At 41.5% G+C, this 17,855-nt stretch overlaps 1 protein-coding gene across 2 annotated transcripts in view; it reads right to left on the reverse strand.

The window, feature by feature from the left end:
- LOC141497777 (maestro heat-like repeat family member 5) overlaps positions 1–17,855 on the reverse strand; it is a 117,704-nt gene that overhangs the window by 43,960 nt on the left and 55,889 nt on the right. The window contains exons 9-14 of one of the 2 annotated variants that reach the window (XM_074200588.1): positions 9,318–9,434; positions 7,366–7,485; positions 6,456–6,602; positions 5,291–5,413; positions 1,767–1,846; positions 917–1,052 (exon numbers count right to left, since the gene is read on the reverse strand). In XM_074200588.1, coding sequence (XP_074056689.1) covers positions 917–1,052; positions 1,767–1,846; positions 5,291–5,413; positions 6,456–6,602; positions 7,366–7,485; positions 9,318–9,434 — 723 coding nt within the window. The remainder of the gene's footprint in view (positions 1–916; positions 1,053–1,766; positions 1,847–5,290; positions 5,414–6,455; positions 6,603–7,365; positions 7,486–9,317; positions 9,435–17,855) is intronic. The other variant, XM_074200589.1, reaches the window with a different exon arrangement.

Genomic DNA, 17,855 nt, shown 5'->3' on the forward strand with positions numbered 1-17,855 from the left:
CCCTCTTTCTAAGTCAGGTGGGATTCTAGGGCTGGTAAGATTGTAACTGGGAACTGGGTGCCCTTCAGCAAATAATGCCATTGTAGCTTTACAGATCAAACTCTTGCCATCTGCCCTGAAGAGATGTCCTTTGGAACAGAGACTATGCTAAGGAGAAACTTGAATCTTTCGGCTCTACAGCTCTTGTCCTGGGCCTGTGGTATTGGGAGAGCCACCTAATGACCCCTCCAGATGACAGTCTAAGAGCCTTTTCATGGACTCCTTTCCCTGTCCCTTCCTGCTCTTCCACTACAATGAATCTCACTGCTGTTCCTGGAAGGGATGCATCGATGTGTCCCCCCCTTCCCCCATTGTTATCCTAACCAACCCTTCCTCAGATGTTCTATTCCACCCACCTACATTAGAATGTAAGGAAAGAGACTGCCTTATTGGGTTTTGTGTCCAAAAAATATGGGCACATAAGTGTTTAATGAATGGTTTTCATTTAATCTCTCAATCATTTATTCAAAACCAATTCCTTTGATTAAGAAATCACTGCCTCAAGTCCTAGGCTCCTCCCTCCTCCTCCCTTCCTTCTGGTACCTCTGAGATACCTTAAGTAAGTCAGGTCACCAGGCAAAGAAGAGGGACTATTTCTATGTCTTGTCATGTCCACTACACCATCTGTCATCCTTAGACAGGAATGCCTTTGCTGTTCAAGGACAGTAAAAGTCAGGGAACTATGGCTAAGAACACATAATATATGGCAGCTAGGGGACAGGATAGTGTGAGGCCTGGTCTTGTTTCTGCAGGTCTCAATGTTTTCTCAACCAAAAAGGATGAGAAAGTGGTTTGTGAGTTTGAGCCAGGGTTGAGACTAGAAGGTATACCAATCTGTGATATGTGATCTGTCGGGAGCTTGTGGTGTCATTGTCACCTGAATGTTGGGGGGATCCATCATCAGGCAGGTATGCTTCTCCAGGTTCTTTACCAGTGGCAGAGTGAAGATACTCTGGAAACAGTTGTATAGAAGTTTCGACTTCTCTTTGACCTCTAGGTGGGGCTTTAGCTTGCTGAGAGAGGAGATAAGGAGAAGATGATGGGGGGGAAGGGAAATCCAAGGCAAAGTTGTGTGGAATCAGGGGCCAGGACAGACTCCCCACCCCAGAAAACAAGAGGCCCCTCAGGTTCTTTTCTTGGAAAAGGGGAAGGAAGAACCCTAATTTCAACCCCTGAACTTTTACTGAGTTTTGTGGTCTCTAAGCCAGTCATCTCAGTAAAGGGTACCCTACTCCACATGCATCTTCTAGTTGAGAGAGCTGGGGAACAGTCGAGCTCCTTTCACTTCTAACTTCAATCTACGAGGGGACTGGGGAGAAACCACCTGTATGCCATAAGAAGGTGGCTTACACGAAAATAATACTAATGATGAATATGATGAAAATGATGATAGCTTCAAGGTTTGCAAAGGGTTTCATAAACATGATCACATTTGATCCTCAAAACAACCCTGGGAAAGAAGTACTATTATGATCCCCATTGGATAGTTGGGGACTTGAGACTGGAAGAGGTGAAGTCATTTGCCAAGGGTCACCTAGCTATTAAGGGTCTGAATCAGGATTTGCACTCAGAGCTTCCTGTTCCTAGGCCAGCCTTCTACTCTATTTCCCCTGAATTCCTCCACCTCCCAACCTCTTTTGGTCATAGATTCTCAGGTAAGAAAACAGTAGCCATCTCAGATCCAGAGTTGGAAAGACCAGAAATCAGGGAATGGAGTGGGAGGTTACCTGAGGCCTACAATAGCCTGCATGGCATCCTGTCGGGCTGAGGTGCACAGAGTGTCTTGGGGTTCCTTCTCAATCAGTTTCTGCAGGAGATGAAGAAGAGGTAGCCCAATGAGGGTTTAAGGAGGGGTAGAGGTCACAGTGGCCATGTTGTCTAAATCATATTATAGTGAAGTAGAATTGGAAAAGGTTGAATGTCTGAACCCATGGGTTACTTATTAGTACAAGGTTCATCTAAAAGGAGGTCTCTGTACCTAGAGACAGGTCCCTGACAAATTGTTCATTATTTTTATCAATTACTTGAGTAGAGGCACAAATGGAGTGCCTGTCAGATGTACATGTGACTTGGAGCCAAAATGATGAAGCAAAACTCTTAACCCTAGACCAAAAAGGCCTCAAATGATGAGTCAAATTAAAAAAAGATGGAATTCAATAGGTCTTATATATTTGGGCTCAAAATATCAATCTGAAAATATAGGTGAGACAAAAAGTTCCATGGGAGACGATCTAGAGGTTTTACTGAATTGAAATCTTGTTATGAAGGAATAGCCTTCCTTGCAAATGCATCAAGAGGGTCCTCCTGCTCCAAAGGAGGCCATCTCCCATGAGCTTCCTCTTCTCTATACCTCAGAAACTCCTGGCATTATTCTCCTCTGTTCTCTCCTCCTTTACTACAGTCTCTGTTGAAAGAGGTAACCTTCTCCTCTCCAAGGCCAATCTCTTTACTTGTGCCCCAATCTCATTCCTCCCATATCCACTGGCCCCATTGATCATCTCACTCACCTCTAATCTTACATCTCTGTCTTTGAATCAACTCCTTCCCTGTTACCTACAAAGATACCTAGGTCTGTTCCATCCTTAATAAACTTTCACTTGAGTTGTCATCCCCCAAGCTATCATATCTCCCCTCTCTGTCATCGCCAAACTTGTAGCAAAAGATCTCTTCTCTCCTTGTCTTTCCCTTCTCACCTCCCACTCAGTTCTCAGACGCTTGCAATCTGGCTTCCATCCAGGGATGTGCTGATAACTTTTTAAGAACTGATTCTTAAAAATGCAAATTAAAACAACTCTGAAATACCAGCTTACACCTATCAGATTGGTTAATTTGACAGGAAAGGAAAATGACAAATGTTGGAGGGGATGGGCAGAAGTTGGGACACTACATTACTGGTGTGGATCTGAACTGATCCAGCTATTCTGGAGAGCAGTTTGGAAGTATGCCTTAAGGCAGGAGTATCCAACCTTTCAACTCTTCTGGGCCACTTTGCCCAACCAAATATTGTCAAGGGCTGCATATCAAATTTAATTTTGCAGCCCAGAAGAGCTGAAAGGCTGGACAGCCCTGCCTAAAGGGATATAAAACAGTGCCTACCCTTTAATCCAGCAATACCACTATAGGTTTATCGTCCAAAGAGACAAAAAGAGGAAGTGAAGAACCTATTTGTACAAAAATATTTATAGCAGTCTTTTTAATATATGTGTGGTGACAAAGAATTAAACCATCGACTGAGGAATGACTGAACAAAATGTGGCATATATGATTGTAATGGAATTAGTTTATGTTATAAGAAATGACAAGCAGGATGATTTCAGAAAGCCAGGAAAGACATACATGAACTGAAGTGAGCAGAACCAGCAGAACATCATACACAGTAACATCAACATTGTATAATGATAAATTCTTTTTTGTTTTATAATGATAAATTCTAAATGACTTAGCTATTCTCAGAAATAAAATGACACAACTATTCTAAAGGACTTAAGATGAAAATGCTATCCATTGAAGCAGACTTTTTCTTTTTACTTTCTTTATCATTCTTGTTTTCTTGGTCTTCTTTTTCCCAACATGGCTAATATGGAAATATGTTTTACACAATTCCACATGTATAACCTATAGAAAATTGCTTTCCTTCTTAAGGAGGGGGGAGTAAGAGGTAGGGAGAGTTTGGAGCTTATAATTTCAAAAAGCAAATGTAAATATAACTGAGAAAAAATGAATTGAAAAACTGACTCTAAAAAGTAAGCACAACATATTTTTAAGTTTAATCTGCATTATTATCACCTTCTCAATCACTTCCTTAAACCTAGAAAAAATACAACAATAAATCAAGTCTTGACCATGCAGCATTTTCTAAATTAAGAGGCATAAATGCTCAAATTAAGAATCGAATAGTTGGCTCTCAGAAGCTAGTTCGAACTGCCTCCAACACATCCCTGCTTCCAACCCAGCCATCATTTGAAACTTCTCTCCAAGGATCCTAATGATCATTTAATTGATGGATCTAAGGACCTTTTTTCATCAGACTTTTTGACAGCCTTTGACACTACTGACCATTGTCTTCACCTGGATGCCCTCACCTCTCAGTGTTCATGCCACTGCTATCCTGCTTCTCCTGCTATTCTTTGGCTCTTTTGTTGGATTCTTCATCTACATCCCTCAAGGTTCTGACTAGGGGTCTCTTTTGTTCCCTCTCTAAACATCTTTAAATAATTGCATCAACTCCCATAGTTTAATTATCATCTCTATAGCTGATTCTCAGATCTATATATCCACCTTCAGTCTTTCTTCTGAATTCTGATCCTGCATCACCAGCAACCTATTGAACATCTCCAGCTGGGTGTCCTGTAGAAATCTCAAATTCAGTGTATCCAAACAGAACTCATTGCCTTTCTCACCCCAGACTTATCTCTCCTCAGAACCTCCCTACTGCTACCAAGGATGCCACCATCTGAACAGTCACCCAAGTTTACAACCTCAAAGTCATCCTCAACTCTTCATTCTCCATCATCCCCCATATCCCTTCAGATGGCAAGTCTTGTCCAATCTACCTCAATGACATTTCTCACATCATTGCCAGTAGCTCTTCTCCCACTGTCACCACCTACCTGGCTATCAGGCCCCCATCATCTTGGGTCTGGATTTTTGCAGCAACTTCCTGCTTGATCTCCCTTCTCCAATCCATCCCCCATATACCTGCCAAGAGAATCTTCCTAAAGCCCAGGTCAGACCATATTACTCTCTTGCTCAAGCAACTGCACATTGACTTCCCTTAGGATAACATATGAGCCCTTCATCTTGGCATTTAAAGCTCTCCAGCCTACATTTCCAGGCTTTCTGCAATTTTTTCTGTACTGTGGAACTAGCTGAAGGTAGGCACAAGGTACCATAAGGGACCACTCAAGGTACCATCTTGTAGTTTTAGCTTCATGTTTTCTAATTCTAGAACTGAGAAATCATCTGGTCCAAGTCTCAGAAAGAAACATCTTGGGATCCATCAAAGGTGAGTGATGTGCCCAAGGTTATACAGTAAGTAAATTCTAGAGTTGAGATCTGAAGCTGAATTGTCTGATTCTTGCTGCCTCTCAAAGGCCCCCTAAATCCTATCCTTTGATAAATCTGAAATCAGGGAAGTTGAAGACCAGTGAGTCCCTCCCTCTCCCCCCCCCAGTCCCCGCCACACCAATACTCCAGGGCTTCACATACTCTTGAATTGTCCCACTGCTCCTCCACCAAACTATGGTCTTACCATGAGACACAGAACAAGCCAGGGCTTCTGGGAGAACTTGTAGCTCTTGACTTCTTTGTTGTTGTTGATGGCAGCTATAAGCATCAATGTGGATGTCAAAAAACTCTTCTTCAAGGGGCCATCCTAGGGTTGTCAGGAAGTCAGGAGCAGGAGAATGGGGGTAGGAAGGAGGAAGAGAATCCCAGAGTGAGATGTCATGGTGGAGTTAACATCTCCCAGTCTCAGAGTGGGCTTCTGAACAATGAGGGAAGGCAGAACAAAGGCTCATGGGACTTAAAGCTCCTCTTTAGAGAAAGGCAGTTTTCCCCCCATAGAACATAAACTCCTTAGGTCAGGGGCTGTTTAATGTGTGCCTTAGGACATGGTCTGTTTAGAAGGGACCTTTGAGATCATCTTGTTAATGCTATAGATGAGCTTCAAATGGGGATTCCATTTGATGATCTCTGAGATCCTTGGGATGCCAGCCTTTTCAGGCCCCTCTGTGCCTTCACCTGCTAACATGATCTAGGAATCTAACTTTTAATCCTTCCTCTTAATACTCTGTCCCTCTCCAATGGAATCAAGGGATTTCCCCTGGAAACTCAATGGGCTTTGTGTGGGTCCTTTCCCAGAATAGAGGGTGGGAGAGAGAGGCTCTGATCCCCAGAGGATGTACTGGTCTGCTGAGGAGAGATGCCCAGCCTGCTCTTTCTCCAGCTGGTCTGACCCCATTCTCTCTGACATTTCTTTTTGCCTCTGATGGTTCTATTTGCTTTAGTCCTTTCCATCCCAGAATGCTCCTCTTGCCCTAAACCCAGCCCAGGTATAAAGGCTGGCAGGACTGAGGACGACAGCTAATGGAGTTCAACAATAAAGTCTCCCTGCCTGCTCTGCCCACTCTACTCTGCCATGCTGCACCCATTCTGATCTGTCCCAACCTGCCCCACTCTCCAAGTCTGACCAAAAGTGTCGCTAAATCACCTTGAATCCAGATGGCTGGATGCCCAGATGGAGAGGGAGCAGAAACAAGTGCCCAAACAGATCAGCTCTGAGCCAGGGTGAGGATACCCAATAGTCAGATGTGAAGATTGAGACATTGAGCAAGGTAAAGGGATTAGAACCCAGGCTTCATGTGCCATGGCACCTAGATGGGGAAAGGGGGAGCCTGAGATTTCAATCATCATACCCAATGACTGCCCTGGAAGTAACACACGATCCGGGAGGCGATGTTGTCAGCCAGGGTCAGGATGCTGTCTCTTCTGTGGTATGCCACGTGTCCATAGCAGAGCAACACAGTGCTGCTAGCCCACTTCCAGTGAATGTCTTCCAGGTACTGTAGTGGGATCCGGAAATATCCACCCTCAAGGCATGCCCCTTTCCCATCTTCCTCACCAGTTCAAGATCAAGACAACGTGAAATGGATATGAGATAGCAAAAGAGATGCTGTCCTCTCTCCCTGCCTTCTCTCCTTGGCCCTGGCCCTCTTGGGGAAGCAGGCCATGTGCCTGATCTCCATAGGAAGCTCAGCTCTGAGGCGTTGGGGCAATATTCAGGGACCACTGCACAGTTAAGTTTCTAGTGATCTCATTAGTCTGACAGGCTATTTGGGTTATCTGGGCACCCAAAGGCAGAAGGAAGTGTCTTGGCTTTTCCCCTACCCCAGGGCAGAACTACCAGATCCAGATGCTTATCTGTGACAGCCTTGAAAATAAGGGCCAGAAATTAACCCGGAGTGACTCAAACCTGCATCAGGGCCCACACTAATATCAGCTCGTTGTCTGACTTTGGACAAATAGCTTCCCTACAAGGGGATTGGACTGTACTATGTCTGAGCTTCCTTTGAACTATTGCTCTACTCTTGGATATGAGCCGAGTAGGAATTTGGAAGGCCCTTCTGGTATCACTGTAAAGAAGGCTAGTGAATCCTCCCCGTGGGGGAGATGCTGACCACTTGCCATGGAGGGCAAAGGTGATGTTTGGAGGGGAGAGGGAGTTTCTGCTGTGCCAGGATGGGCCTCTCTTTCATCCCGTTTTCCTCTGTTTCCCCATCGGCTTGGAGGGCCCTGAGAGCATCATTTAGTGCTCTGCTCACCCACCTGATCAATATTACATATCAGATTCTTTCCCAGAATAACAGTTTTGCCAAATTCCTCCAGAACAGAACAAACAATGGCAAGGTGTCGAGTGGCTGCGAGACCAAAGGTGATGGCCATGCCCTGGGGGGAATACCAATGAGAATGAGAGCTCCTAGTCTGGCAAAGACCGAAGCACATCGTGCAGACGTTACTACCCCATTTACAGACAAGAAACTGAGGGGCAGCATCTTGGAGTAGATAGCTGGGCTCAGAATTAGAGTTCAAGTCCTTCTTATACATATGGTTCCTGTGACCACGGACAAGATCCTCCCCCAAGCCAGGTTTCAGTTTCTGCTCTGACAAATAAAGAGGCTCGACTAAATCGCTTCTAAGGTTTCTCTCAATCCTGGAACTAGGAACTTATACATGGCCTCTCACAGGTTCTTTCCCCTCTTTGTGACTCTGTTTCCTCATCTGAAAAATAAAAGAATTGAACTAAGTGGCCTCTGAGGTCCTACCTGGTACTAGGACTAGGGACTTATGAAACAGGCTAAGAGGAGTTATCAGTAATTAAAATTAGAAATTTTTAAAAGCATCACAAAGTCCTACCCCAATGGTTCATCATGATATGGATATCATAGCAATCCTGGGGGGGCATCTAGTCCAACTCCCTAATTTTATAAAGGTGGAAACTGAGGCTCAAGCAGTGTTGCTCAAGGTCATACAAATGGTATCAGAATCGGGATTTAAACCCACATCTTCCCAAGTCCAAACCCAAAGCTCCATTTACACCCAAATGTGGTTCTGGCTCCACATTGTCCAAAGGACCAAGGGCAAATTGCTCTGTTTGGTGTTCAAATTCCTTCCCATCCTGACCTAGACTTCCTCTCTAAGCGGCTTCTTCTCATGCTCTCATTCTGTTCCATTACTGTTGCCCATACAGGACATTTTTTGGTGATCTCGGGGCCTCTGGACATACCAGGAATGCTACATCTCCTTGACTTTGCCGCTTGCCTGTTCCTTCAAGGCTCAGCTCAAGCACCACTTCCATGAAAGATTATCACAAATAGTGAATAGGAAATGAGTACATTTACCCAAGTAGATATTAAACAGAAATCAGAGAAGTTTTCTAGATTAGAATATATCAGAAAATATATGAAAGTGAAGGAGCTCCTTAGGTAGGAATTAGATAAGGGAAAGGTTACATTTATTAAAAGTTTACTATGAGTCAGCCACTGGGCTTTGTGATAGTCTTCCACGTAATTAGCATTTGACGGGAAGGAATTGAATCTATAGGTATAAGCTCAGTTTAATAAATAGTGGTTAGAGAAGTGACTTGAACTTAAAAAGGTCAAGCAATATTTGGGGGAGCAGATAGATACAATTCTAATCACCAGTCTCACTTTCTCACCCAGAGCCCTCTGGGCCCAGTGGTCAGATATGAATCAGGATCACTGTAGATGGCCCTGGATGCAAGGCAATCAGGATTAAGTGACTTAGCCAAAGTCATACCCTGGTTGTCAGGAGATGAAAAGAGTGATGAGCTTTGTGGTCCCTTTTGCTTCCCTCCAAGGAGGAATCAGTCCCAATTGTACAGGAATGGGCAAGTTTTCTAAATTTGTATTCATGACTTCTCTCAGTACTCTTGTCTGTACATTTAGATATCTCATGTGGAAAAAAATGTCGCATGTGGGCGAACATATACTGATTAGCAGCTATATGCATTCCCTTCCACACACCGTGAAAAGATAAAGGTCTTGCACCTGTCTTCTCATTAATTCCTAGTAGGTTTAACTACCTACAAACTAAACTAAAATTCTATTATGATACTATTATAAGATAATTTATATTTTTTGGCTTGATTGGTTAATGGAATGGGAAGTGAAGGAAAACCACAGAAATTCATTCTAACAGTCTATCATTTCTAGACCCAGTTGAGGAAGATGGGGTAAAATCTTAAAGCATTTTCTTACCTCTCTCTGGAATGCATGCTGGTGGGAGGTGCCTAGGAGAGTTCTCAAGTTCTCTCTGACTAGTAGCCTGTTGTTAGAAGCTCTCAGAACAACTCCATAGTACATGTACAGGCAAGCCTAAAAGCAGAGACATAATTCAGTCCAAAGAGGCTTTCAGACTCACTAGACTGTCACAGAATCATTCAAATGACCTGTCAAATGCTCCTCTATCCAGGTCCGTTCCACTACTACCAGGTGATGGGGCAACAGCCCAGTTTGAGAGAGAACTACTGAGTACAAAGATCTTGGCAACAGTATGTCTGGGCTCAAATCACACCTCCAAAAGTTGTAGCTGTTGCTTCATATCTCTAAGCATAATAATCATTTTACAGATGAAGAAACTGAGGCAAACAGGGTGAAGTAGCTTGGTCTTCCTGACTCTAGACCCAGTGCTCTATCCACTGAGTCAATCTAGCTGCCACTCCATTTTTTTAGTCTTTTCTAATCTTTGCATGATTTGTTTTCTTTAAGAAACATTTGACTTATTCCTTTCTCGCCGCCCCCCCCATTCTCTATCATGAATGTTTGCTTGTAACAAAGAAAAGCATTTAAGCAAAACTAACCTAAAAATGACTTACTACAACATATACAGCATTCTGGTCCTATCATCAATCCCCTGGCCCTCTCCTGAGAAGGCAAGGGCATGTTTCATCATCTGTTCAGCAGAACAGAGATTAGTCATTGAAATTAATTAGAGTTGCACAATATATTATAGACTAACCATTTAATTTTAGTCTTGCTATGGTTTTCTATCATATTAATATGTTCCCGTAAGCAGCTATGGGTCCATTTATGAGACTTAATGGAACTTCTCAGAAGAATAAGAATAGCTAATTAGTGCTGAAAGGATTAGGCCCTTTTATTTGTTGAGTTTAATGAAAGGCTGCTAGGTTTAGCTAGAAAATACAATATGTATATTTTTGATTTTTAGATAATCACTTCTTATACTTCTCTTATTATATACTGAGGAATTTTCCCTTTCTTCTTTTCTTATTTTTAAAATTCCTGTCTTTGTTAAATACCCTCTTATTAAAAAAACTGAAGATATTTGAAAATTTTTTCTCTCTTTGTATTAATCATAGCCAGAGGCAAGCTACAGTAAGTTTCAACTGACTCCAGAGCTGAATGCTGTTTCAAGTATGAGCATTTAGACCTCAGAGATTGGCAAACTTGATTTATTAGTTTGGTGATTGTCTAGACTTAAAGAGATGGAGAAAATGATAACATTCCAGAGTCAATAGAAAGGTATGTCCTTCATAATTTTTTTCAGAAAGTCAGTTAAATATTTACTGCTGTATCCCTCATTTATTATGATCAAATAACATACTTTTTGTTCCAAACTCTAATATCACTAGCACTATAACTGAAAAAAATATAACTTTATTTTTACATCTTTCTATGTTAAATGTTAGGGAAGCTAGATGTACTGCAGTGAATAGAGCAAGAGGCCTGGAGTCAGGAAGACATCTTCCTAAGTTCAAATCTGGCCTCAGATATTTAGTACCTGTTTGACCCTGGACAGGTCACTTCATCCTATTTGCCTCAGTTTCCTCACCTTCAAATAAGTTGGGAAAGGAAATGAAAAAGCTAATCCAGTATTGCTTACCAAGAAAACCCCAAATGGGGTTATGAAGTGTTAGACATGACTGAAATGACTAAACAATAAAAAGATTATTTGGATCACAGATTCACATTACTGGAGATTTAGGAGGGACCTAGGCAGCTATCTAACCAACCCATATACATGAGAGGAATTCCTAGTATAACTTAACCAACAAGTGATTGTTTTGCCTTTGCTTAAAGACCTCAAGAGAGAGATCACCATTTCTCTAGGAAGCCCAAGTAGTACAAGTGTAGACCTTCCTTTACATGATATTGCTACCTTCTCCAGTTTTTCTTTGGATTAAACATTCTCAGTTCTTTTAGCTAGTTCTCATGTGGCCTGAATTTAAGATCATTCATCAAACCCCTTCTGGATACTTGCCAGCTCATAAATGATATCCCGAAATTATGGAGTACTGAATATAACATAACAGATGTGGTCTAAACAGGACAGAGGACAGTGGGACTCTCACCTCCTAATTCCTGGAAGCCAGCCCCTCCTAATGGAGTCCCAGAACTCATTAGCTTTTGAAATTGTTGACTTGAATTGAATTTATAAAGCACTAAAACCTGCAGATTGTTCCCCAATAAATGACTATCTCACTGTGCTTATTCCACATTGTATTGGTAAGGTTAATTTTCAGAATTCAAGTGTGAACTCTACATTTATCCTATTAAATTTCTTCCTACCATATTTAGCCCATGGTGCTAGCCTATTAGGATCTTTTTGTACCGAAATTCTATCACCCAGGATCTTAGTACTCTCTCCCAGTTTTGTGTCTTCTATAAATATACTTACAATAGCACCTATATGCTTTTTGTCAAGTCAGTAATAATAATGTTATCTTCAGGACAACATCAAGCAGAAATCCCTGTGGCAAGCCCCTGGGGATAGATGCTGGCTTCTCTCATGCATCCTCACAATTGTGACCTGGCACAGTGGATAGAGTACGGGGCCTGGAGTCAGAAAGACCTGAATTCATATCCAGCCTCATTAGCTGCGTCATCTTGGGCAAGTCACTTAATAGCTGTCAGACTAGGAATAACAGGACCTACCTCCAAGGGTTGTTGTGAGGATCAAATGAAGTAATATTTGTAAATCACTTAGCACAGTGCCTGCACATAGTAGGTGCTTTAAGAAATGTTTGTTTTCTTTTAGAGTGTAGACCCACAGGACCCACAATATCCCTGGTGAGGCAGAAAACACTGATCCTGTCCAACAAAATGATGGGAGAAGGAGAAAGAGGTGGTGACATAGTGCCAGCTGCAGCAAAAGAGGTTTAGAACTTTGCCTAGACCATTCCTCTCCCAGTGGAGTTTCTACAGGGCAGTAGCCCAGTTGTGCCCTGAGATCCACCAAGAGAATAACTGAAAAAGCCTGAAGACCACGCTGTGGGAAATAATACAAGAAACTTTCCATAACTTTCTAAATCAGTGAAACAAATGGAATAGTAGGTTCTCAAAGTAAAGGTGCTTGAGCTGCAAACCAAAACATGTCTTGTGATGTTGAGTGGAATCATCAATAAAAAATGTGGGCCTTTAATAAGAGAAAAATATTTGATATGATCTTCCAAAAAAAGAGAACAGAATATTGGACTTGTAATACTCTAAGCAAGAGCAAGAAAAGAAAGATTCATAAGAATAAACGCGAAAAGAACAGTGAAATAAGATTTTCTCTTGTTTTTTGGCTATTGCTAAAAAAATAGGAAAAAAAGAAAGAGAAATAAGTGAGGAAGAGAGAGACAGAAGAAGAGACAGAGACAGAGAGACAGAAAGACAGAGAGAAACAGAGATAGGGAGAGAGAGAGAGAGAGAGAGAGAGAGAGAGAGAGAGAGAGAGAGAGAGAGAGAGAGAGAAACACAGAGAGAGAGACAGAGAGACAGACAGACATTGGATTGAGGGGTAAAAGAAAGAATAAAGAAGTGATATCAAAGGACTGAATATTTCAAGGGACCAAGAATTGGAAACAAAGTAGATGCCCAATGATTGTTCTTGTTCAGCCATTTAAAGTTGTGTCCAACCCTTTGTGACCCCATTTGGACTTTTTATAGCAAAGATACTAGAATGGTTTCCCATTTCCTTCCCCAGGGGATTCATTTTGCTAGGCAAGCAGAGGTTAAATGACTTGCCTAGGGTCACACAGCTAAGATGTGTCTGAGGCTGAATTTGAACTCGGGTCTTCCTGACACCAAGCCATCAGTTGCCTCTTGTTATTCAGTCTGTTATTAACTGTGGGTACATGGTTATCAAGGTTAAAGGAGTTTATAGAGGCCATGCCACATAGGTTGTGTCCAGAGTTCTCCCTGGAAACTTACAGGGACTCCAAGAATGAAATAACTTATTGCTTGGGCCTTTGGGAGCAACATGTCAAAAATATTACAACTTCCTGGTTTCTCTTGCCATGTGACCCAGGACTTTTTGGTGATTTAGAATGATGTGATAAGGACCAGAAAGAGGATAGGGAGCTGCAGCTGATTAAAGAAGAGGCTTCTGTCTGGCTATCCCCCTTGGTTACAGCTTGCCAGGTGAGAAGGTTTGATTTCAGGGAGAGGTGGCGAAGGCTAATAATTCATTTTTTTTCTAATTAAAGATTTTATTTATTTTGAGTTTTACAATTTTCCCCCCTAATCTTACTTTCCTCCCCCCACCCCCCCACAGAAAGCAATTTATCAGTCTTTACTTTGTTTCCATGTTGTACATTGATCCAAATTGAGTGTGATGAGAGAGAAATCATATCCTTAAAGAAGAAACATAAAGTATAAGAGATAACAAGATCAGACAATAAGATAGCAGGGTTTTTTCCTAAATTAAAGGGAATAGTCTTTGAACTTTGTTCAAACTCCAGGGTTCTTTCTCTGGATACAGATGGTATTCTCCATTGCAGACAGCCCCAAATTGTCCCTGATTGTTGAACTGATGGAATGAGCAAGTCCATCAAGGTTAATCATCACCCCCATGTTGCTGGTAGGGTGTACAGTGTTTTTCTGGTTCTGTTCATCTCGCTCAGCATCAGTTCACGCAAATCCCTCCAGGTTTCCCTGAATTCCCATCCCTCCTGGTTTCTAATAGAACAACAGTGTTCCTTGACATATATATAGCACAGTTTGCTAAGCCATTCCCCAATGGAAGGACATTTACTTGATTTCCAATTCTTTGCCACCACAAAAAGGACTGCTATGAATATTTTTGTACAAGTGATGTTTTTACCCTTTTTCCATCATCTCTTCAGGATATAGACCCAGTAGTGGTATTTCTGGGTCAAAGGGGATGCACATTTTTGTTGCCCTTTGGGCGTAGTTCCAAATTTCTCTCCAGAAAGGCTGGATGAGTTCACAGCTCCACCAACATTGTAATAGTGTCCCAGACTTCCCACAACCTTTCCAACAATGATCGTTCTCCTTTCTGGTCATATTGGCCAGTGTGAGAGGTGTGAGGTGGTACCTTAGAGAAGCTTTAATTTGCATTTCTCTAACAAGTAATGATTTAGAGCAATTTTTTTAGATTTTTCAAGGCAATGGGGTTAAGTGGCTTGCCCAAGGCCACACGGCTAGGTAATTGTTATGTGTCTGGGGTCAGATTTGAACCTAGGTACTCCTGACTCCAAGGCTGGTGCTCTATCCACTGTGCCACCTAGCCGCCCATAGAGCAATTTTTCATATGGCTATGGATTGCTTTGATCTCCTCATCTGTAAATTGCCTTTGCATATGCTTTGACAATTTGTCAACTGGGGAATGGCTTTTTTTAAAAAAAATATGACTGGGGCAGCTAGGTGGCGCAGTGGATAGAGTGCTGACCCTGGATTCAGGAGTACCTGAGTTCAAATCCGACCTCAGACACTTACCTAGCCGTGTGACCTTGGGCAAGCCACTTAACCCTAGTGCCTTGCAAAAAAAAATAAAAAAATAAAAAAAAATATGACTCAGTTCTCTGTATATTTTAGAAATGAGTGAAGGCTAATAATTCTTAAATGGGGGTTCCCTCTGTAGTACATGGGCTCAACTGACTGAGTTTAGATGTATAATTTCTGGCTGCCTTCTGTTTCTCTTTATGTTTCACTTTTTTTGCATTGAGCTTATGAGCATTAAAAGATCTTGAAAGACCAACAGGCTCTGGTGAGAAGCAGCAGTATTGACCCAGGGCAACTGTGTTTGTGGCAGCAGCAACAGCAGGATTAATGGGCTGGTGCCAAGAGAAGAGTCAGTAATAGAGAGAGTAGTAGCACTGGAAAGATGATCATGTTTGTGCTCAGGGGAGGAGATATGAAAAATGGCAAATTGATAACATGGCCCAAACTGTTTATGTCCCAACAAACCTTGAATAATTAGCCCCCAAATGATTGTATTTGATTGTACTAGTAATAAAGTTATTATATTCTGTTCTAATTATTCTGTAATACACATTGTGCTTTTTTATGTTTATCATTCCCTTTTCTAAATATGAATAAAACTATTAACATAGCTTTATTTTTATAGGAGTGCTAATTTTTACCACCACCCCCTCCTTCCTCCTTCCCAAACTCTTTTTGGGGAAAACTGTTAAGACTAGAGTCAATGGTAACTACTATAATTAGCAACTTTATTCAGAAAGCTGAGGTGAGGATGATGAGTCAATGAATGTAAGAATTGTAAATGTAAAAATTTCCCCTCCTGATAAAGTTAGGTTTCTCCCAGAGCCAAATCCTGGGCAAACCACTAAAGCAGATTTTTAAAAAATAGGTATTAGTATAGATGACCAACTCTTGTGGCCTCAAAAGAGTGGTAAATGTTAACTACTGCACTAGATACAGGGACTTAGTCTGGGATTGTTGTGGGGCATGGGTCTTCACGTTTGCCCATGGGAAATAGTCTCCATCCTATACTCTCGATATTGGATCTATTTTTCAGGGATCCACTACGAGAAAATCAGAATTTTCTATTTCTATTTTAAATTCTAATCAAACAGTCTACTTTCCAGTATGCTTTCTTTCAAAATCAAATTGGTTTCTGTGAGATAGATAGCTTTTGCTTATGTGAAGGCTTTTATTTTCTTGCGATACTTATTACTTTGTATTAGGCCTATCATGTAACTACATTTGTTGTAAATTTTACTTATTTTTCTATTAGTTATATGCACCTAATTCAGTTGCTTTGCTTATTTTATTATTTAGGAGAGCTACTGATATTACTATTTTAAATTACTGGTTTTGTTTTTACTGATAAGCATGTAGTGATTGGATATGTTTATATATTGTATCCTGCATATAATTTAGAGCTATGGTCACTGAACTGGCCTGCCAAAGGAGGCTTTGTGTTGTGCTATGACTTGTATATGTATTATAAATATATATTTGCTGAGAATGGCAACCTAGTATTTACTCTGGGGTCATTCCCCCACTGGGCACTCAAACTCACAGTTTGTAGTCCCTAGAGAGCACAGCTACTATTTTCCCCTCAAAATTCTAAGGGCAACCCTAAGGAACTGTCAGTCATGAGTCCCCAGTAGTATGCTCTCCATTAACATAATACCAATTAGCTTTTAGAAAAGGGATTAATGAGAAAACATAGCAAGAATAATCGGTATAAGGCATTTTCCTCCAAATAGTGGGTATACTCTCCTCTTGCCTTGGGAAAAGTGATCTCAAACTTAAAAGTTTGATAGCGAGTCACATATGTAGAGAACACTATGCCAAAAATGCCCCAACTCATGTCCTAGAGGTTCTAGAGGTCCTAGAGTCCTCTATTTGTACAGCCAGATGGAACTTGAGCATAAGTATCTTTGTGAAGTCCACAGCTAACACTTTTCTTTACCAGGAGTGGTGCCATGTCCTGAAGCTTTTGTTGTCCTCAGGTAATTGTCTTCCCAAATTCTTTTGTAGGTTACTTTCACTGCATCAACCATTACTGCCCTGAAGGTCACTGGGTTCTTCCACTGAATTCAGTCACCAGTGGGACCTCTAAAGGAAATTTGGATCTCTGAGCTACAAGTTGCTACTTGGACACATCCACCACGAGTACTAATTCACCTAATATTCAGGAAAGAATAAATACAAAGAAACAGAGGTGGCCATGTGCTCACCACTGCCACTGGCCAAGGAGGGGTATACTCTAAACAACTACCCTTCTCTTCACTAAGCCCTCAGAGAAGTCTAGTTTCCTTGAAGTCACAAAGAAAAGAGAATGAGAGATAGACAGATAGCAGCTTTACTATTCACCCACTTCCTGTTCAGCTTCTCCTGAGCTATCCTTTTGGACTCCATAGTGAGTTAGAAGATTTTTTTGTCATCACCTGGAACTGACCCCTGAGAATCTCATGATCAGAGATTGGATCCCCAGAATTTCCATGTGGTTGGAGTTGAGGAAGGCAAATAAGATCTGTTCATGATGTAAGCACTGCCTTCTACCTCTCAAATGATAAGTCCACCCCATTACATATGAACAGAAGGGAATATTACTGTGCTATGAGAAATGATGAATGTAGAAAAGACTGGGAAGACACATAAACTGCTGCAGAGTTAAATAAACAAACAACAAAAAACAAAAACATTGATTAGAAAAATGTAAGGGGCAGCAAGATGGTGCTACAGTGAATAGAGTGCTAGGCCTGGAGTTTGGAAGACCTCAGATGCTTACTAGTTGTGTGACTCTGAGAATGTCACTTCACCTTATTTGCCTCAGTTGCCTCATCTATAAAATGAGTTGGAGAAGGAAATGGCAAATCATTTCAGTATCTCTGCCAAGAATGAGGTCATGGAGAGTCAGACATGACTGAACAACAAATACAACAATGTAAATTGAAAGAACAGCAGAATAATTGAAAGTGAATGCTGAAATTATAATACCCAGGCTTGGTTCCAAAGATGAGACATGAGAAGGAAAGGGAAAGAGTGGGGTAGAACTATGGGTATGGAATACCATAC

This window comes from Macrotis lagotis, chromosome X (assembly GCF_037893015.1).
Source record: "Macrotis lagotis isolate mMagLag1 chromosome X, bilby.v1.9.chrom.fasta, whole genome shotgun sequence".
Lineage (NCBI taxonomy): Eukaryota > Metazoa > Chordata > Mammalia > Peramelemorphia > Peramelidae > Macrotis > Macrotis lagotis.